The sequence below is a fragment of the Zalophus californianus genome, chromosome 17 (assembly GCF_009762305.2).
Source record: "Zalophus californianus isolate mZalCal1 chromosome 17, mZalCal1.pri.v2, whole genome shotgun sequence".
NCBI classification, from domain to species: Eukaryota; Metazoa; Chordata; class Mammalia; order Carnivora; family Otariidae; genus Zalophus; species Zalophus californianus.
Window position 1 is genome coordinate 53,126,616 of NC_045611.1, and position 21,556 is coordinate 53,148,171.

The 21,556-nt window shown below is 49.9% G+C and overlaps 1 protein-coding gene across 2 annotated transcripts; it reads left to right on the top strand.

Moving 5' to 3' along the window:
- The first annotated feature begins 51 nt into the window (after positions 1-51).
- Positions 52-14,766, top strand: RCN3 (reticulocalbin 3). 2 transcript variants are annotated; one of them, XM_027619171.2, is made up of 7 exons: positions 52-167; positions 593-840; positions 2,713-2,915; positions 4,227-4,399; positions 9,879-9,939; positions 13,363-13,562; positions 13,778-14,766. In XM_027619171.2, the coding sequence occupies exons 2-7, from the start codon at positions 599-601 to the stop codon at positions 13,883-13,885; spliced, it is 987 nt and encodes a 328-aa protein (XP_027474972.1). In that variant the 5' UTR covers positions 52-167; positions 593-598; the 3' UTR covers positions 13,886-14,766. The 2 variants fall into 2 exon arrangements, with proteins under 2 accessions (XP_027474972.1, XP_027474973.1); XM_027619172.2 differs by having other exon boundaries at positions 105-167; positions 576-840.
- The last annotated feature ends 6,790 nt before the right edge of the window (positions 14,767-21,556 follow it).

Consider the following 21,556-nt stretch of genomic DNA (forward strand, 5'->3'; position numbering starts at 1 on the left):
TCGCGGAGCTCACCGGCCCCGCCCCTGGGGGGGGGGAGTCCTTATGAGCGGGCCTTATGAGCGCTCATTGGTTGGAGGGCGGGGCCTGGCTGGAGAGCCGCCAAATTGGGCATCTTTCGGTGAACGCAGAGCCGACTGTGTAGAGCGAAGTGAAGCTGGCGAAACTGGTAAAAGGAGGCGAGGGCGGGTGGCTTGCCCAGGGAAGACGGTTCGGGTTCTCTCGGGTCGGGAAATTGGGTCCGGGCTGCAAATAACAACTGGGGGCCTGCATGATTGCTCTCTGGCCACGACCCCGCCCCACACTTTGCGTGGGAAGTGCGCCACGTCTCTTGCTTGCAACCCCCCACCAGCGGCTCTGGGACCGTTCTGGGACTCCCTCAGAAGATTCAGTCCCTACCTCTGGTTTTACCTCTGAGAAAGAACCCCGCCCCCCATTTTCCCCACCCCTCGGCCTTTCTTGAATCCTAAACTTTGTGGCCAGCTACCATCTCTCTGTCTTGTCTTCAGTCTCTCCATCCCCAGCCCCATTCTCCTGTCCTGTCTCTATTCTTTTTCCTCTGACCCCTGACTCCTAGCCTCCACCGCTCCCTAGGGACTGATGATGTGGCGACCGTCACTTCTGCTGCTGATGTTGCTGCTCAGGCGCGGGGCCCAGGGCAAGCCATCCCCTGACGCAGGCCCTCATGGCCAGGGGAGGGTGCACCAGGCGGCGCCCCTGAGCGAGGCCCCTCATGATGACGCCCACGGGAACTTCCAATACGACCATGAGGCTTTCCTGGGACGGGAAGTGGCCAAGGAATTCGACCAGCTCAGCCCAGAGGAAAGCCGAGCGCGTCTGGGGTAGGAGAGAGATGGAGGGGAGGACTCAGGGTTGTAATTTTAAACAGGGAGGTGAAGGGAGGCCTGAGTGAGAAGGTAATATTTGAGCCATGTGGCTATATGGGAGAATAGCATTCCAGGCAGAGGGAACTGTAAGTGCAAAGGCCCTGAGGCAGGAGCGGGCCTGATATTTGAGGAACGGTGAGGCCTGTGTGGCTGGAACCCAGTGAACGAAGAGAAGAAGGTGGAAGGTGATGGCAGAGATGGAACAAAGAGTTCAGGGCCTGCAGGCCACAGTGAAGATTTCAGCCTTTCTCTGAGGGAGAGGAGAGCCATGGGAGGGCTCTAAGCAGAGGGAGGACGTGAGCTGACTTGGGTTTCATCAGAATCCTTCTGGTTGCCTTCCGGGGAACAGACTATAGGGAGCAAGAAGCAGGGAGCTGGTGAGGAAGCAACTGCAGTCGTCCAGATGGAAGACAGGAGACGATGATGACTAGATCATGGGGAGAGTGGTGGTGACTGGGTCTGCTTTGGGAGACTGTGCACGAACGGGGTTGGGTGAAGGAGGGAGGGAGGAGGAAAGGCAGTGTGAGAGGCTAATGCATTTGGCATAGCATTGCTGCAACGCCTGGCACTGTTCCAAGTGCTTTACAAGGGTTAATTTATTTAATCCCCACAACCGCGCTGCAGGGTAGGTTCTATTATTTATCCTTCATTTTACTGAGGGGTAAACTGAGGCACAGAGAGGTGTGTGTGTGTGTGTGTGTGTGTGTGTGTGTGTGTGTGTTTAAGTGACTTGCCCACGGTCACACAGCCAGCAAGAGGAGGTGGCAGGATTTGAACCTAAAATATCTGGCTTTGGAGCCCACGCTCTTGACAACAGCTTGAACCTCAGGGTAGCGTGTGAGTCCGGGGACTCCAGCTCCAGATCGATCGGAGCAGACACAGCCTGGTGCGGGAGAGGGCGGCGACCTCGGCACGGCCGTGTCGGAGTCAACCCTGGGAACTGGGTTGCGGGGCTTAAGGACGGTGACCGAGAGGAGCGCTCCCTATGGGCTCTGTGAGCAGTTGGGTAAGGATCCAAACCGGTGGCGGGGAGTGGCCGCAGGCGGGGGCCTGGGAGCAGACAGGAGCGGCCCGAGAGAAGGTGCGCGAGGAAGGGCCTTGAGGGGCTTCATAGGCGACGGCACGGTGCAGAAGATCCGGCCAGAGCATGGGGAAGGGACTGATGGAGGCCAAGCCCGCAGGGTTGCGGGTGATGGTTCTAGGGCGCAGTTTGGAAAAAGTAGGGGAAAGGGGCGGGACGCAGCATAGGGTGGGGCTGGAGGGAGAGGGGCCTGAAACAGGCCCGCGCAGCCAGGCAGGCGAGGCAGGGGGCGGGTTGGAGGGGATGGCCTGAAGACCCGCCGCGCCTGAAACGGCGAGAGGTCGGGTGTGTGCGTGGCCGTGGCCATCAAGAGGTCAGAGAGAGTCTTGGAATAGGGGACCTGTGGGCGAGGGGCGCTGTGTGACACCGCCTCCCTGCCCCCACCCCAACTCGGACAAACGAGAGATGGGACAAGTGAGGGTCCAGGGGCGCAGTCAGGGTGGAGGGTGTGGCCCTGGGTTGCCGTAGGTCCTTCCCCCAACCAGGGCGTGTGGAGGACCGCGGCGACAGCCGTAGACCCGCTGGGTCTGGATTGAGGGGGCGGAGCCCTGCCCTGGGCGTGGCCTCGGGATTGACAGGTGCCCCCCGCCCCCGTGCGGGCGGCTCTGGGACCACTTTATCAACCCCGTATGGGGGTGTGTCTCGAGTGGGGGCGTGGTTCCGTGTGAGGGGCGGAGCCTGGACGAAGGCGGGTCTCCGGGGTGGGCGGAGTCCGGGACTGATGTATGCCCCGCCCCGACTCGCAGGCGCATCGTGGACCGCATGGACCGTGCAGGGGATGGGGACGGCTGGGTGTCGCTGGCCGAGCTCCGTGCTTGGATCGCGCACACGCAGCAGCGGCACATACGGGACTCGGTGAGCGCGGCCTGGAACACGTACGACACGGACCGCGACGGGCGTGTGGGTTGGGAGGAGCTGCGCAACGCCACCTATGGCCACTACGCGCCGGGTACGCGGCGAGACCCCGACTCCTGCTCCTCCCGAAACACACACACTGTGACCCTGACCTTTCTGACAGCTTCATCCTGAGAACCGTTAGCCTATGAAACAGAATCCCTAACCTTTGACTTCCAACCCTTGATCAAGTTCTACCCACTTCCAGTACCCCATCACCCCGAAACTCGCGATCCCTGATATCTGGCTTCTCACTCTGGCATCCACGACCTCTGTTACCGTGACTGGGGGATCCTTGACCAGGGACATCTACCTGGTCATGCCCTGTCATCCTGACCGTTGATTTCTGACAGAACCCCAAATCCTGGGGCGCCTGGGTGGCTCAGTTGGTTAAGCATCTGCCTTGGCTCAGGTCATGATCCCGGAGCCCTGGGATCGAGTCCCGCAGCGGGCCCCCTGCTCAGCGGGGAGCCTGCTTCTCCCTCTGCTGCTCACCCTGCTTGTGCTCTCTCTCTCTCTCTCTATCAAATGAATAAAATCTTAAAAAAAAAAAAAAGAACCTCAAATCTATTTACGCCATCCCCTGACTGCTTTCCCTCCTGTCTGTCCCCATGCTCCAGCCCTTCGATCTCCACAGCTCTTGCTCTCTCCCTCCTGGACCCTTCCTCCACACTCCTCCTCCAGCCTGTCCCTCATAGCCCCAGAGGGGTCTTTCCACACCCAGAGTTGACCCTGATCCTCCCCTGCTCACAGCCCTTCATGGCTCCCCAGGGTCTCCAGAGGAGACTCCCAGCTCCTCAGCCCCGCCTGGCCCACCCCTCTGGCTTTGTTTTTCTGCATTTTCTGACCAGTCACATGGATCTTCTGTAGTTTCCCTGAACTCAGGAGCTCTTCAAACCTCCACATTCCGCTCATACCCTTTCCTTTGTTGAAAATGCCCTTCTCTTCTCTGTCCTATAACCTGAGTCAGTAGAACTTATTGCACCAGAGGGGAGCCTTGGGGCCCAAAGGGCCAGTGTCCACTCAAAGTTCATCATTCCTGGCTACGTGACTTTGGGCTGGTTATTTCCTCTCTGTGGGAATCTGTTTTCTCCACAAAATGAGAAGAAATGAAAAAACTCTCTTGACTTGCTTTTTTGTGAGAATTAAATGCAATTTTGTAAGTAAAGAGCTTCGCATATAATAAGCTCTCCCGACAAGGTTGCTAATATATACAAACAATGAATTATACTAATTATTGCCAGTTCTGTGGAGGCCTTCTTGCCCTGACTCCACTGAGCTGGATCCTTTGTCTTTTCCCTCAACCTGCCCTGCGTTCCCTCCGTTAAAGCACAGCTGAACGAGATTCCCCCCGCCCCTTCCCCAGGTGAAGAATTTCACGATGTGGAGGACGCCGAGACCTACAAGAAGATGCTGGCTCGGGATGAGCGGCGTTTCCGGGTGGCGGACCAGGATGGGGACTCGATGGCCACTCGGGAGGAGCTGACAGCCTTCTTGCACCCCGAAGAGTTCCCTCACATGCGGGACATCGTGATTGCCGTGAGTTCAGGCCCGAGGAGCCTTCTCCACTTCCCATCCCCCCTCCTGGGACCCAGGGTTCTGATGTCAGGGCCAGCCTTCCAGTGCTTACCTTGGGGGATCCAGTCACCTGGTCTTCTAGCACCTTCCCCAGGGAACCCAGCCCGCAAACAGATCAGTGGAGGGCAACCTCTCTGCTGCCCGACACCAGACCTCCCAGTGTCTGATCTCTCCTGGTCCTGCCTTCCCCTTCATGTGCTCACATTTGGAGTCCGGGCCCTCAGCCTGAAACTCACACATTCCCCAGAAGTGCCTCGGGGAGCCCCAATCCTGGCCGAACCCCAGGAAAACCCCAACCCCATACATGGAGTATCTACCCTGAGGCCACTTCCGCTGGCCCATCTTCTTCCTATTCCTTTATAATTTTTGTGCCAGTTCCAATTCCTTCTCCATTTTATAGTGGAAGGATTTTTTTGTTTGTTTTGAGAGAGACAGAGAGAGAGAGAGAGAGAGAGAGAGAGAGAGAGATCGGGAGAGGGAGAGAGAATCTTTTTTTTTTTTTTAAGATTTTATTTATTTATTTGACAGAGACCCAGCGACAGAGGGAACACAAGCGGGGGGAGGAGGAAAGAGAGAAACAGGCTTCCCACGGAGCAGGGAGCACGATGCGAGTCTCGATCCCAGGACCCTGGGATCATGACCTGAGCCGAAGGCAGACCCTTAACGACTGAGCCACCCAGGCGCCCCAGGGAGAGAGAATCTTAAGCAGGCTCCATGCTGAGTGTGGAGCCTGACTCGGGGCTCAATCTCATGGCCCTGAGATCGTGACCTGAGCCAAAATAAGGACTTGGCCACTTAACCGACTGAACCGCCCAGGTGCCCCAATAGTGGAAGGGCTTTTTTCCCTTCTTTTTTTCCCCAACAGACCTTAATTTTTATTTTTATTTTATTTTTTAAAGATTTCATTTATTTAGAGAGTGCGAGCAAGGGGAGGGACAGAGAACCTCAAGCAGATCCACACTAAGCATGGAGCCCCATGCAGGGCTTGATCCCACAGCCCTGAGACCACGACCCAAGTGGAAACCAAGAGCTGGATGCCCAACTGACTGAGCCACCCAGGCATTTTTATTTTTGTTTATTTATTTATTTAAATATTTATTTATTTGAGAGAGAGAGATAAAGAGCACACACAGAGGGAGAGGGAGAAGCAGACTCCCCACTGAGCAGGGAGCCCAATGTGGGGCTCGGGGGCTTTATCCCAGGACCCTGGGATCATGTCCCAAGCTGAAGGCAGATGCTTAACTGACTGAACCACCCAGGTGCCCAAGATTTTATTTTTAAGTGATCTCCAGACCCAATATGGGGCTCAAACCCACAACCCCAAGATCAAGAGTCACATGCTCCGCCAACTGAGCCAGCCAGATGCCCCAGACCTTAATTTTTAGAGCAGGTTTAGGTTCACAGCCATATTGACCAAAAGGTCCACAGATTTCCCACATCCCCCTTGCCCCCACACTCACACAGCCTCCCTCACATCAACATCCTGCCCCGGAGTGGGACACTTGTTACAATGGATGGACCTAGACTGACACATCACCATCCAAAGTCCACAGTTCACGTGAGGGTTCACTCTTCGTGGGAGGATTTATACCCCTTTCTACCATGCCTAACTTTTCACTAATTATTGTTATTTTAAATTTCATTTATTTATTTGTCAGAGAGCTCACAAGCAGAGGGAGTGGCAGGCAGAGAGAGAGGGAGAAGCAAGCTTCCCACTGAACGGGAAGCCCGATGTGGGGCTCGATCCATGACCTGAGCTGAAGACACACACTTACCCAACTGAGCCACCCAGGCATCCCCACAAATTATTTTTTAAAATGTAGTTGTATGTCTAAAATAGCTAACATACTGATGTGTTGAAATGCCCAAAGGATGCAAAAAAAGTGGATAGTCCTCTGCCTTCCTCATCTCCTCGACCTTATTCCCCAACCCCTCTCGTGTAGCTCCATTTACAGAGCTGGTTTGAGGGTCTATGGCAAGCCTGTTAGGATCAAGGGCTCTGAGGCCAGAAGGCCTGGGTTCAAATCCCCAGCCTGGCAGCTTCCTGGCTGTGTGACCTTGGGCAAATTACTTAACCTCTCTGGACCTGTTGCTCATCTATAAAATGGTAGTACTGATAACTGTTCCTACATCAAGGCTGGTTATAGGGACTAGATGAGTTAATACATGTAAAACTGCAGAACTGACTGGTGATAAATGCTCATGATATCACATTACATGCACGCGTCAATATAGCTACACCACTTCCAGTGGTAGGATCCCTGGTCCCACTAGGATATGCATTTGCAGTTGTTTTAGATATTTCTCAGGCATTTTACTGACTTGATGTGTGCACCGTTGAGGTGGGGCGTCCAGCCCATTCTAGAGATGACTATGATCTGGAGAGGAGAGATGTCATTAAGCCAACCTTCTCGAACCCACTAGACTCCCCATCCTCCAAGGCCCAACGTCCCTCTTTTATAGCGAATAATGTCGTTATACCTTTTACTCTCCTGAGTTGAGGTTGTTTTTTTTTTTTTTAAGATTTTATTTTTTAAGTAATCTCTACATCCAGCGTGGGGCTCGAACTTGCAACCCTGAGATCAAGAGTCGTAGGCTCTACTGACTGAGCCAGCCAGGGGCCCCCTGAGTTGAGATTATTTAACAAACCCTGACTGAGTGTGTCCTGTGTACCAGGGGCACCGTGGTAACACCTTTACCTAAGTATTAGCTTGATTGGATCATCATGGTGACCCTATGGGGGTGGGCTATCATCTTCATTTTATTTTATTATTATTTTTTAAAGATTTTATTTATTTGAGGGGCCCGTGGGTGGCTCAGCTGGTTGGGCGTCTGCTTTCGGCTCGGGTCATGATTCCGGGATCCTGGGACTGAGTCACGCGCTGGGTTCCTTGCTCAGTGGGGAGTCTGCTTCTCCTTCTCCCTGTGCTGCTTCCTCTGCTTGGGTGTACTCTCTCTCTCTGACCAATAAATAAATAAAAATCTTTTTTAAAAAAAGATTTTATTTATTTGAGAGATAGTGCATGAGCAGGGGGAGGGGCAGAGGGAGAAGCAGACTCCCCGCTGAACAGGGAACCCAATGTGGGGCTCAGTCCCAGGACCCTGGGATCATTACTTGAGTTGAAGGCAGATGCTTAACATGCTGAGCCACCCAGGAGCCCTATCACCTTCATTTTATAGATGAGGACACCCACGCACAGAGAGGTGAGGGGACTTGCGTGAGATCACCCAGACCAGAAGTGGCCCAGCCTGGATTTGAACCCTGGCAGTTGAATCCATGGTCCACACCAGGGGTCAGCAAACTGTCTAACCTGCAGCCAAATCCAGCCCACAGCTTGTTTTTGCAAATAAAGTTTTATTGCAACACAGCCACACCCCTAGGCTTCCATGTGCCACAAGAGAGAGTTCTATCAGTTCAACAGAAACTATACAGCACTCAAAGCCAGAACTATTTCCTCTCTGGCCCTTTATGGAAAGAGTTTGCAGAGCCCTTGTCTAAACTCTCCTGTCGGGGCACCTGGGTGGCTCAGTTGGTTGAGCGACTGCCTTCGGCTCAGGTCATGATCTCAGGGTTCTGGGATCAAGCCCCGCATCGGGCTCCCTGCTCGGCGGGAAGCCTGCTTCTCCCTCTCCCGCTCCCCCTGCTTGTGTTCCCCCTCTCACTGTCTCTCTCTCTGTGTCAAATAAATAAAATATTAAAAAAAAATAAATAAACTCTCCTGTCATCTTTCACATTCATGGATATCGAGTGTAACTCCCCTGACACAGGATTTCAAACCATTACTGTTAGCCCCAAGTATACTATAGAAAGGGGAAACTATGGGGCGCCTGGGTGGCTCAGTCAGTTAAGCATCTGCCTGCAGCTCAGGTCATGATCTTCAGGGTCCTGGGATCGAGCCCTGCATTGGGCTCCCTGCTCCGCGGGAAGTCTGCTTCTCCCTCTCCCACTCCCCCTGCTTGTGTTCGCTCTCTTGCTGTGTCTCTCTCTGTCAAATAAATAAATAAAATCTTAAAAAAAAAAGGGGGGGGAACTAAAGGAAATTCACTTATAGGGGGCATCTGGCTGGCTCAATCAGTAGAGCATGTGACTCCTCATCTCAGAGTTGTAAGTTCAAGCTGCACATTGGGCATGGAGCCTAATAAAAAAAAAATAATGGAAATTCACTTATAAGAAATAACAAGAATTTTAATATAAGTGCTGTAGAGTTACCAGGTTTAGTAAATAACAAAGGGCATTCAATTATACTTGAATTTATAACAAATAATATAGACAAATAAAAATTTTTTTAGCATAAGTATGTCCCACACAATATTTGGGACATACTTATGCTTAAAAAATTATCTGAAATTCAAATGTAACTGTGTCCTGTAGTATAAGTATGTTCCAAATATTGTGTGGGACATCTTTATACTAAAGAATTATCAGTTGTTCATCTGAAAGTTGAATGTAAGTGAGCATCCTGTATTTTTTCTGGCAACCCTTAAATGTTGGAGTTTCTTTGTGAAGAAGGCATAGTGCACTCTCAGGCCCTACACCATACTACAGTGAGTGAATTTGAATATAAAGGTGGGGAATGGGGACGCCTGGGTGGTTAAGCCAGTTGGTTAAGCATCTGACTCTTGATTTCGGCTCAGGTCAAGATCTCAAGGTCATGAGATTGAGCCCCACCTTGGGCTCCACACTCAGTGGGGAGTCTGCTTCCCCTCTCCCTCTGTCCTCACTCCCCCCCAATAATATATAAATAAATCTTTTTTTTTAAAGATTTTATTTGACAGAGAGAGAGACAGCAAGAGAGGGAACACAAGCAGGGGGAGTGGGAGAGGGAGAAGCAGGCCTCCCGCAAAGCAGGGAGCCCGACGCGGGGTTCGATCCCAGGACCCCGAGATCATGACCTGAGCCAAAGGCAGCCGCTTAACCAACTGAGCCACCCAGGCGCCCCTATAAATAAATCTTTAAAAAAGTGGGGAACAGAAGCTGTTTGCTCAAGAAGTGGGGAGAAAACCAAGAGCAGAGGTACTGAGCGTGTGTCACAATGGTCCACCAAGTATGTCATGCTCATACTTAAAACGGAGCTAGGATCTAGGCTCTGCTACATGGGAAGACACTTCAGCCTTGGAGAGTGTGTGCTATTGGGTGTGAGGAAAGTGTGAGGGATGCAGGACAGGTCTCCTTGGGTGGAAGCAACCTGTGCATCACAGGATATCTGGGTTCCCTGGCCCCCACGCACCAACGGCAGGTAGGACCTGCATCATTATGTGCTCCAGAAAGCCACCCAACCCCAACCCCCCACCCCTACCTGTTGTAGACCCCATTGAGACTGCTCTGATGCCTGGCCGTACAGCCAAGCCCAAGCCCAATTCCCTAAGAGAACCTCACATCCCAACCCCAGGGGGCCAAGCCCTCCTCGGGAGCCAGCCCCAATGCCTCTCTTTCCCCCAGGAAACCCTGGAGGATCTGGACAAGAACAAAGATGGCTATGTCCAAGTGGATGAGTACATCGGTGAGTGGGACCTGATCCCCTTCCTGAGGACGCCTGTCCTCCCCCAAGCAGCCCAATGCATATCACCCATAGGAGAGCAATGGCAAACAGCCCAATGCATATCACCCATAGGAGAGCAACGGCAAGCAGCCCAATGCATATCACCCATAGGAGAGCAACGGCAAACAGCCCAATGCATATCACCCATAGGAGAGCAACGGCAAGCAGCCCAGTGCATATCACCCATAGGAGAGCAACGGCCCTCTGAAGTGGGGGCAGGGGCACCTGATTGTGTTCATGTAGCCACCAGACATTAATTGAGCACCTACTGTGTGCTGGGCCCTAAATGTATTTATCGATCACCCACTGTGTGTTGGGCCCAGCAAGCATTTATTTACTTTATTTTTTTTTAAAATATTTTATTTATTTATTTGCGAGAGAGAGAGACTGTGAGATAGAGAGCATGAGGGGGTGAGGGTCATAGGGCAGCAAACGTTTATTGAGTATGTATATTTGTTGGGCATAGCAAATCTTTATCAAGCACCTACTATGTGCCAGGCCCAGGAAACACTTATCCAGTACCTTCTGTGTGCCAGACCAAAAAAGCATTTATTAAGTGCCTTCTGTGTGCCAGGACCAGGAAACACGTACCGAGTGCCTACTGCACGTTTGTGGTTGAGGATATAGCAGGGAATGTCACAGACTAGGTTCCTACCTGGGGGAGTCTGGAGTATCTACAAAATCAGGCCTCAGGGGCGGCGGTGGTTGCGTGTGGGAAGTCAGGGAGCTTGTCCTGATCCTGCATTTGCACGGTAAAGGCTGTGTCTCCTGTTACTCAGAATTTGGGGGGCCCTCGTGACACCCCCACATTTCCCCTTGGCCTTGCCTCTACCCCTGTCCTCAGGGGGCAAAGAATTTGGTTGAGGGGAAAGCTGTTAAACATGGATATTTTTATGAGTTTGAAAACATTTTTTTATAGCATGTTTTTATGGAACAAATGCTCAGGCAAGACATTTTTATTTAAGCATAATTTATCTCTCTTACATCTGTGAGGAAGATAGAAGTCTTTTTTTTTTTTTTTTTTTTTTGGTCAGAATTCAAGCATCACCACTGAGTAGTTGCAGCAGCTGACACATTGTTACCACACGCTAGACTCTGTTCTAAGTGGTTAACAACTTGTAAATTCGCTTAATCCACATATCAACTGACAAGATGGGTATTATTGCCCCATTTCACAGATGAGGAAGCTGAGGCCTGAGGGGTAGATAGTTGGCTGAGGTGGAGCAGGATGGCAGCCCATGCTGAGCCTAGGGTCTCACCCTGCCCCCTAGGCTGCTTCCTTTCCCTGTGGGGTTCTGGGGAGACAGATGTGGGCAGGACCCCAGGACTCCCCAGAGCAATGTAATTTCACAACTGTTGAATGGTATAGGGAAGAATATGAACCAGGAGGATGGAGGGGGTGTCACGGGCCCTGATCCCGGCTAGGGGGGTGGGTGGCGTGTCAGGGAAGGTGGGAGAGGTGGGGGTGCACCGAGTTCAAGGGTGTAGGCTCCAGAGCGAGCGTGCATGCTTCCCACCTACCACCTCCCAGCCATGGGACGGGAAATGAGTTCCTCGATCTCTCTCGGCCTCCTTACCTGTAAAGGTGGTAGTAGAGGGGCACCTGGGTGGCTCACTTGGTGAAGTGTCTGCCTTCGGCTCAGGTCATGATCCCGAGGTCCTGGGATCGAGCCCCGCATCGGGCTCCCTGCTCCGCGAAGAGCCTGCTTCTCTCCCTCTGCTGCTCCCCCTGCTTGTGCTCTCTCTCTCTCTCTCTGACAAATAAATAAATAAAAATTTAAAAAAGGGGGGGGGCCGTAATAGAGCATCCAGCTCATACAATGACATCTAGTCAATACAGATGCCCCGTGGATGACTGCTAAACAGAAGGTGACAGATCCATATTATTCAGCCATAAAAAGGGAGGAAGCACTCATACATGGTACAGTGTGGGTAGATCTTCAAAACCTTATGCGAAGTCACTATGTCTGACGCCCCAAACTAATGTAACATTGTGTGTCAGCTACACTTTAATACAAAAATAAACACTATGCCAAGTGAAAGAAGCCAGACACAAAGGACCATAGTATTGTATGACTCCATTTACAGGAAATGTTCAGGATAGGAAAATTCACAGAGACAGGAATTAGATTACCGGTTGCCCGGGGCTGTAGAGGGGCTGGGGGCATAGGAGGTCGCTTCTTAATGGGAAAGGAGTCTCCTTTTGGGAGGATGAAAATGTTCTGGATTGATGTGGTTGTCGTACAACATTGTGAATGTATTAAATGCCACTAATGGTGGACTTTACGTTATGTGCTTTTTACCAGAATTTAAAAAAAAATTTTAAAGCTTATTTATTTATTTAAATCTTTCTTTAATGTTTTTTAAAAAAGATTTTATTTATTTATTTGAGAGAGAGCACAAGCAGGGGGAGCGGCAGGTGGAGGGAGAAGCAGGCTCCCTGCTGAGCAAGGAGCCTGATTTGGGGCTCGATCCCAGGACCCCAGGATCATGACCCGAGCCGAAGGCAGACGCTTAACGACTTGAGCCAGCCAGGAGCCCCATATTTTTTTTATGTTTAAACCTATGTATTTAATCTTTAATTTTTTCTCCACAATTTAAAAAGACCTACACAACTCCCATCTACTGTGGCCATCATTTCCTGTAAGAAATAATGACTTAGGACCATTAGGGGGGAAAAAAAAAGAGGCTCTGCACTCACTGTTCTAGAAGGCTGACTGAGTGTCCAGTGCCTACTCCATCTTTGGTGGCTTCCCTGTAACAGCTCCCTGGCCTGGTCGGTGAGGGCAGGAAGGCATTCCGTGCTATTTATAGTGGTTTTGCATTTGGTATAAAAAGACTTTTACACTTTTTTCTTTTAAAAATTGTATTTATTTATTTGAGAGAGAGAGAGAGAGCACAAGCAGGGGGAGGGGCAGAGGGAGAGGGAGGAGCAGGCTTCCCGCAGAGCAGGGAGCCCGATGCGGGGCTCCATCCCAAGACCCTGGGATCATGACCTGAGCCGAAGGCAGATGCTTAACGGACTGAGCCGCCCAGGCGTCCCGAGGGAGCTTCTTAAAGTGGAGTGAGCTGTCCTAAGCGTGGCTTTTTAGTATCTGCTCACATGGCCTGCGCCCGTGGAGCACACAGCATTTCCCGTGAGTCTCAGGCAAACGAGTTGACAGCCCATCGAGGAAATGATCAATCCATCAAGTGCCTTTCCCTGTAGCAGGGTGATCACCTGTTAGTCCGGTGTCGCTCTTAGTCCCGTTCCAACAGAAGAGGAGGAGACCGAGGTGGGAGAGCAGGTGCAGTGGCCTGGCGGGGCGGCGTCAGGGCCGGGATGGAGCCCCGGCGTACCCGCCGGCTCGGAACCGTCTGACGTTGCCCTGTCGCCCGCCCCAGCGGATCTGTACTCTGCCGAGCCCGGGGAGGAGGAGCCGGCCTGGGTGCAGACGGAGCGGGAGCAGTTCCGGGACTTCCGCGATCTGAACAAGGACGGGCGGCTGGACGGCAGTGAGGTGGGCCACTGGGTGCTGCCCCCCGCCCAGGACCAGCCGCTGGTGGAAGCCAACCACCTGCTCCACGAGAGCGACACGGACAAGGTGCGTGCCGGAGGCCCGCTGTGCAGACGGGAGGGGACAGGGCCTGGAACTGCCCTGGGGCCTTGTTGGGCCAGGGACACAGAGATGGAGGGTGGGGGTGGGGGAAAGGGAGGGACAGAGACCCCCGGGGTTGGGGGGGGCATACCAAGGTTCAGAGAGGAGTCTCCCCGGCAGGGCCCCTTGTCACCCCTGCTGCCCTCTGACCCTCCCTCCAGGATGGGCGTTTGAGCAAGGCCGAGATCCTGAGTAACTGGAACATGTTCGTGGGTAGCCAGGCCACCAACTACGGCGAGGACCTGACCCGTCACCACGACGAACTCTGAGCCCCCCGTGTGCCCACTACAGCCTGTCGCCCCAGGGGATGACCCGAGGAGGGCCGCCCCCATGGTCAGGCCCCTCTCCCCATCTGGACCTGCAGGGTGTGGACGCCCGCACCCCGTGTCCCTCTGACCCTGAGCTCTCAGGGACCCACCAGGTCAACTTCTCCAAGACACTGCAGTCCCTTCCAGCCCTTCCCACCCTGGCCCCGGGGGGTCTCACAGACCCAAAGGGTATGTGAACAATCCATTTCTCACTGGCAGAATCGTCCAGCCCAGACCAGGGCCCCCCATACCAAGCTCGCCTCCACGAGCCTCCACTGACCACCCCAGTGCCCAACCTGAGCCGCACACCACACAGCAGAGAAATACCCCGCCACCAGCCCCTGACTCGCCCGCCCGCGGGCACTGCCCCCAGAATGCCTCATCTCTGCCAGGGTGGCAGTAAATTTCAGTGCTGGGGCCTTGCCTATGTGTCTCTTAGGGGGTGACAGGGGCCTGGGGGAGGAATTGGGGGCTGTGGCTGGGCTTGGATCAGGCATTTGGAGAAGGGGCTCTCTCTGGGTGTTGGCAGGCTTTGAGGGCATTCCTGGAGGCAGAAAATAAAACTAGCAGCCTGGACCCAGCCGTGAACAAGCCAGAGAGAAGGCTCTGTCTGCCGTCTGGATAGCAAAGGATGGCAATGCTCTGCTGAGTGGCCGGGAGGGGCCGCACTGGTGAACAGAGGAGGAAGTCAGCCCTGGGGAGCCCTGGTGGGAGAGCCAGCAGGGGGGCGGAAAGAGAAGGGGCCCTGAACCCAGAGTGTGTCCCGGGGGTGTGTGTGTGTGTGTGTGTGTGTGTGTGTGTGTGTGTGTGTGTGTGTGTGTGTGTGTGTGTGTGTGTGTGTGTGTGTGTGTGTGTGTAGACCAGCCAATGGGGCTGGAATGGAGTCAGCAAGTGGCAGGGCGGGCGGGGTGGGGGGAAGAGAGGTGAATGGGATCGTGTCATACAGGGTCTGTGGACAGGTCCTCAGGTCTCTGTGGTAGGACAAGGTCACTAGAGGCAGAGACCCAGAGAGACGGGGACAAAATTTACTCTCAGTGAGCCGGGAGTCCTTGGAGGGTCCTGAGGAGAGGAGTAGATGAGCGCCATCTTGGGTTATAACAGAGTCTCTCTGCAGCTGAGTTGGGGCAGGGGCAGAAGGACAAGATATTATAGGCAGCCCCACGAAACCTACTTATTAAAGTAGGTTTAAAGTATTAAAGTACTTACTAAAATCTTCTCTAGAGGGGCACCTGGATGGCTCAGTTGGTTACTCATCCGACTCTTGATTTTGCCCAGGTCATGATCTCAGGGTCGTGAGATGGAGCCCTCCATCGGGCTCCACGCTCAGTGGGGAGTTGGCTTGAGAGTCTCTCACTCTCCCTCTGCCCCTCTCCTATTTGTATGTGCATGCGTGCACACGTTCTCTCTCTCTCTCTCTCTCTCTCAGATAAATAAGGGGCACCTGGATGGCTCAGGGTTAAGTGTGTGACTCTTGATTTTGGCTCAGGTCATGATTTCAGGGTTGTGAGATCAAACCCTAGGTCGGGCTCTGTGCTGGGCATGGAGCCTGCTTGAGATTCTCTCCCTCTCCCTTTTCCCTGCCCCACCTCTCCCCCTCTCTCTCTCTCTGAAAAAAAAAAAAAGAAAGTATCAATGTTGGTTTACCAATTATAACAAAGTACCCCACTAAAGCAAGATGTTAATAAGAGGGGAAACTGGAGGTGGGGTAAAGGGGGTATACATGGGAACTCTCTGTACTTTTCTCTCATTTTCTGTAGACCCAAAACTGCTCTTTAAAATCTTTTTGGGTTGCCTGGGTGGCTCAGTCAGTTAAGTGTCTGCCTTCGGCTCAGGTCATGATCTCAGGGTCCTGAGATGGAGCCCCACATCGGGCTCTTTGCTCAGTGGGGAGCCTGCTCCCTCTGCCTGCCGTTTCCCCTGCTTGCGTTCTCTCTCTCTCTGACAAATAAATTAAAAACTTAAAAAAAAGCCTATTAATTAATAAAAATCATAAGCAACTAAAATAGAAAAGAAAATATAAGTCAAGTAATAAATCCCCCATATTTGATTATTTTTGTTTTCCTTCTTGGGAAAAGAGATGGAAACAACCCAGGGTGAGACTGCAAACCTATAGACCAAAGTGGGGAGAACTGGCATCTTAACAATATTCTATCTTCCAATCTATGAACATAGTGTATTTCTCTGGAGATACAAATGTTGGCAGCCTCTCAGCAGTGTTTTGTAGTTGTCAGAGTAAAGGTGTTAAATCTTTTATCAAACTTATCCCTAAGTATTTTCTGGTTTTTGTGGTATGGTAAATGAAGTTATTTTTAAATTTCATGTTCCAATTTCTTGCCTCTATACTATAAAATACCATTATTTTTGTGTATTAACCTTGTATCCTGGGAACTTGCTAAATTCATTTATTCATTCTAGAATTTCTATTTTTTAAAAAGATTTTATTTATTTATTTGACAGAGAGCGAGAGTACACTCACGCACAAGCAGGGGGAACGGCAGAGGGAGAGGGAGAAGCAGACTCCCTGCTGAGCAGAGAGCCCGATGCAGGGCTCTATCCCAGGACCCTGGGATCATGACCTGAGCTGAAGGCAAATGCTTAACCAACTAAGCCACCCAGGTGCCCCTATTCTATTCTTTTTTATTGTTTTATTTCTATACGAAGATTCCTTCTTATTCAGTAGAAACATTTTCTTTTAGGTTCTTGAGCATAGTTTTAACAGCTATTTTCTACATTTTTTTTTTTTTTGGTCTTATTCCAATATATGGGTCATTTTGGTGTTGGTCTCAGGTAACTGCTGGTCTCAGTTAACGGCCTTTGCTCTTGAGAATGGGTCATATTTTCCTATTTGTTTGTTTTTTTTAATTTTGAGTAATGTTAGAGTGTATCCTGGATATACTGTAAAAACTCTGGAGTCCGTTATGTTCCTCTGAAGAGCATCAATTACTTTTTTCGTGAGCAGCCCTTTAACTTGGTAAACTCCAACTGTAATCTCTGTAAAACTCTATAAAATTTGTATCTCAAATTTCAGTTTACATTTTTTTAGGCTTAGCTGGGCTTTTTGGAGTGTACCCCATGAAGGTGTGGTTCAGGGGTCAGCTAGATATTTGAGCAGAGTTTATATAAAAATATTTGGAGTGCCCCCACCCTGGATCTCTTTTCCAGATTTATACCTTGATTTCCTGTTGCTCTGGTGCTTCAAGCCAGGAAGACTGGATTTTCCCCTGGTGTTTTTAGTTTTAACTGCCCCTCCCAGCACGGACTAGAACCTGCCCCCGTTCCCCCCTTTTTTTAAACAGACTCCACGCCCAGCGGGGAACCTGATGCCCCGCTAGATCTCAAGACCCTGAGATCATGGCCTGAGCTGAATCAAGAGTCTGACGCTCAACCACTGAACCACCCAAGCGACCCCTTTCTTTTTTATCAAGTGTCAATTTCCCTCCAGTTTCTGGCTGCTTTTTTCACTTTCCAGTGCCTTTATGTGATTGTTTTCTGTTTTGTGCAGAGTTTATAATTGTTATCTGCGATAGGGTTGGAATTTGCATCCACGGATGTCTGAATCCAAGCTTATAATTATGGTAATATACTGCCGCCTAGTGGCTAGAGGTGGAGACCTGGTTTATGAAAGCGTAGGATAAATTTGTAGATCCCTGGGGGCTGCATGTTTGAAAACATTTCGATTTTCACTTTTTTTCTCTTTTCACATTTTCATTAAATTCTAGTTAAAAGCATTTTTTAGGGGCGCCTGGGTGACTCAGTCGTTAAGCGTCTGCCTTCGGCTCAGGTCATGATCCCAGGGTCCTGGGATTGAGCCCCGCCTCCGGCTCCCTGCTCAGCGGGGAGTCCGCTTCTCCCTCTGCCCCTCCCTCTGCTCATTCGCTCGCGCGTTCTCTCTCTGTCAAATAAATAAATAAAATCTTAAAAAAATTTTTTTTTTAATTCGAAATAATCAACAAATTACTTGTACAGAACAGCTTATGACAGAAAGCTGTCCAACACCTTTTCACCCTTAGTGCCTCTCCCCAGGGTTTTTTGTTTTTTGGGGTTTTTTTTTTTTGGTCTTTTGCACATTTTGTTTGTTTTTAAGTTTTGGCAATATACTCATAGAATACAAAATTCTAAATGTACAAGATGTTATATGCTAAACATGAGTCTTTCTTCCACCAAGTTCGCCTCCTCACAGGCAGCCTGTATTTCTTTCCAGGGAGAAATTTAAATAGATTTAGGCAAATATGTACAAACTGTTTTTCTTTTTAATAGAAAGGATAGCAGATGACTAACAATATTTTTTTTATCTTTCTTGTTTCACATAACAGTTTTTTGAATCAGAATGCTCTGATTTTTAACTTTCATAATTTATTTTATTATTGAGATAATAAAGAATATATATTTAAACTTATTTAAGTAATTTCTACACCCAACGTGGGACTCAAACTCACGACCCCGAGATCAAGAGTCTCATGCTGTCTGACTGAGCCAGCCAGGGGCCCCAAGAATATATTTTGAAGACTATTTCAATTCAGTCCATAAAGATTTAACTAGTTCTCCGCTGACCAACATTGAGACTGTTTCCAGTCTTTTCTAAACGATGCTCCAGGGAAGGCTCTAGCATATCTGTAATTTTCCATGAGTTTAATTGCAGATAAATTCCTAGAAGTGGAATTTATGAATTTGGTGACATTGCCAAATTGCCAAGCACATCTCTTTGTTATTGCTGTGAATTTCAGTAAGTTTTTAGGGGAGCATAACATACGTAATGTACACAACTCAAGTGTTTGGTGAAATGAATTTTCATAAATGGCCCACACGCACTTGTAGCTAGTATTCAGGTCAGAAACAGAATACTATCTATCATTCCCTAGCGGGATCCAGACATGGCCTCCCCAAAGATAACCACTATCCTGATTTCAAACAGCACAGTTTTGCCTATTTACTATAGAGAAGTGGAATCATGCTGCATGGACTCATGTACTGGGCAGATGATTCCTTCCTTTTCACTCCACTGTGTGTGGCCCACAATTCATCTGTTATACTGTTGACAAGCTTTTCGATCATTCCCAGCTACAGGTATTACAAATAGAGCTGCTGTGAACTAACTAACTTTCTTTCTTCCTCCCTTCCTTCCTTCTTTTTGGAAAATGGAGCTAGCAAGCCCAGGCTTTTATTTCTTTTTTTTTTTAATAATTTTTATTGTTATGTTAATCACCATACATTACATCATTAGTTTTTGATGTAGTGTTCCATGCATAACACCCAGTGCTCCACGCAGAACGTGCCCTCTTTAATACCCGTCACCAGGCTAACCCATCCCCCCACCCCCCTCCCCTCTAGAACCCTCAGTTTGTTTTTCAGAGTCCATTGTCTCTAATGGTCCGTCTCCCCCTCCGACTTACTCCCCTTCATTCTTCCCCTCCTGCTATCTTCTTTTTTTTTCTTTTCTTTATTTTTTTTTAAAGATTTTTTAATTTATTTTTTGACAGAGAGAGACACAGCGAGAGAGGGAACACAAGCAGGGGGAGTGGGAGAGGGAGAAGCAGGCTTCCCGCCGAGCGGGGAGCCCAATGCGGGGCTCGATCCCAGGACCCTGGGATCATGACCTGAGCCGAAGGCAGATGCTTAACGACTGAGCCACCCAGGCGCCCCTTCTTTTTTTTTTTTCTTAACATAGATTGCATTATTTGTTTCAGAAGTACAGATCCGTGATTCATCAGTCTTGTACAATTCACAGTGCTCACCATAGCACATACCCTCTTATTTCATTTTTTTTTTTTAAAGATTTTATTTATTTGACAGAGAGAGAGCACGTACAAGCAGGGGGAGTGGCAGGCAGAGGGAGAAGCAGTCTCCCTGCTGAGCAGAGAGCCTGCCATGGGGCTCAATCCCAGGACCCTGGGATCATGACCTGAGCAGAAGGTGACTGAGCCACCCCGGTGCCCCATCCCCTTATTTTTAAAGATTTTTATCTTTAAGTAATCTCTACACCCAACATGGGGCTTGAACTCACGAGATCAAGAGTCACATGTTCTTCTGACTAGGCCAGCCAGGCACCCCATACTGTAAACCTGTGAACATTCTAGTTCTTGTTTTCTTGAGCACGATTGGGTGTGTGTGTCAGTGGAGTGAGATTGTGAGGCGGGTCGGCATATCTTTAGCTTTGACTAGATATTGTCAAATTACTGCTCCAGTTCCCATGTCTACCAGCGTGGTAAAGAAAAGTTCCCTTTTCTCTGAAGGATCTTCTGAACTTTTTCTGCTTTTAGTTCTTTCTATGGTGACCCCCACACCTCTAGATCAGTGTGTTCTAAATCCACATGCCTTTGAGAGCCAGCCTGGGAGAAGCAACTAGGTGGGGTCTCTGATGATGTCAGATCTTCTTTTTCTTTCTTTCTTTGTTTCTTTATTTGTTTCTTTGTTTCTTTTTTTTTTTTTAATTTTATTTGACTGAGAGAGCACAAGCAGGGGGAGCAGCAGAGGGAGAGGGAGAAACAGGCTCCCCACTGAGCAGTGAGCCCGATATGGGGCTGGATCCCAGGACCCTGAGATCATGGCCTGAGACAAAGGCAGATGTTTAACCATCTGAGCCACCCAGGCACCCCAGATCTTCTGATTTAAAAAAAAAACCGGGGGGGGGGTTGTGTGCGCCTGGGTAGCTCGGTCAGTTGAGCGGAAAACTCTTGGTTTTGGCTCAGGTCGTGATCTCAGGGTCCTGAGACAGAGCCCCATGTCGGGCTCCATGCTGGTTGTGGAGACTGCTTGAGATTTTTTTCTTTCTCTGTCTCCTTCTGCCCTTCCCCCCTCCTCTCGGGTGTGCACGCTTTCTCTCTCTCAAAAAAAAAAAAGAAAAGAAAAAAACTGAAATGCAACTGACATACTATCAAACAAACCCTTTAAAGTGTAAAATTCAGTGATTGACAAGGTTGTGCATCAATCACCACTAATTCTAGAACCTTTTCATCCCCCGTCGCCCATAGTAAACCAGGACCCTTAGTCCTGGTTTAGTCACTCCCCATTCCCTCTTCCCTTCAGCCCCTTGGCAATCACTCATTTACTCCTGTCTCTATAGATTTGCCTGTTCTGTACATTCTCTATAATAGGGATCATACAGTAGGTGGCCTTTTGTGTCTGGCTTTTCACTTGGCATACTGTTTTTCGAGATTCATCCACATCATAGCAGGTATCAGTACTTCATTTTTATGGCTGAATAATATTCCACTGGATGAACATGCCAGGTTCTGTTTGTCCATTCATCACTTGATGGACATTTGTGTTGTTTCTACTCTTTGGCTAATGTGATTAGCGCCTTCATGTAAGTTTTTGCGTGTACAGGTTTTCAGTCTTCTTGGGTATATTCCTAGGAGTGGAATCACTAGGTGGATTTTTAAAAAAGATTTATGTTTGAGGGGTGCCTGCCTTTGGCTCAGGTCATGATCCCAGGGTGCTGGGATCGAGCCCTGAGTCAGCTCCCTGCTCAGCGGGGAGTCTGCTTCTCCCTCTGTCCCTCCCCTGCCTGCTTGTGCTCTCTTTCTCTCTCTGATCTCTCTCTCAAATAAATAAAATCTTAAAAAAAGAGATTTATTTGAGAGAGGTGAGGGAGGGGCAGAGGGGGAGAGAGAGAGAGAATCTCAAGCCGACTCC

What these genes read in the sequence shown, in the direction of transcription:
- RCN3 (XM_027619171.2), top strand. Translation starts at nt 599, where the DNA reads ATGATGTGGCGACCGTCACTTCTGCTGCTGATGTTGCTGCTCAGGCGC. An exon ending in GAAAGCCGAGCGCGTCTGGG is followed by an intron (nt 841 to 2,712) that starts GTAGGAGAGAGA and finishes CCCGACTCGCAG; the next exon opens with GCGCATCGTGGACCGCATGG. An exon ending in CTATGGCCACTACGCGCCGG is followed by an intron (nt 2,916 to 4,226) that starts GTACGCGGCGAG and finishes CCCCTTCCCCAG; the next exon opens with GTGAAGAATTTCACGATGTG.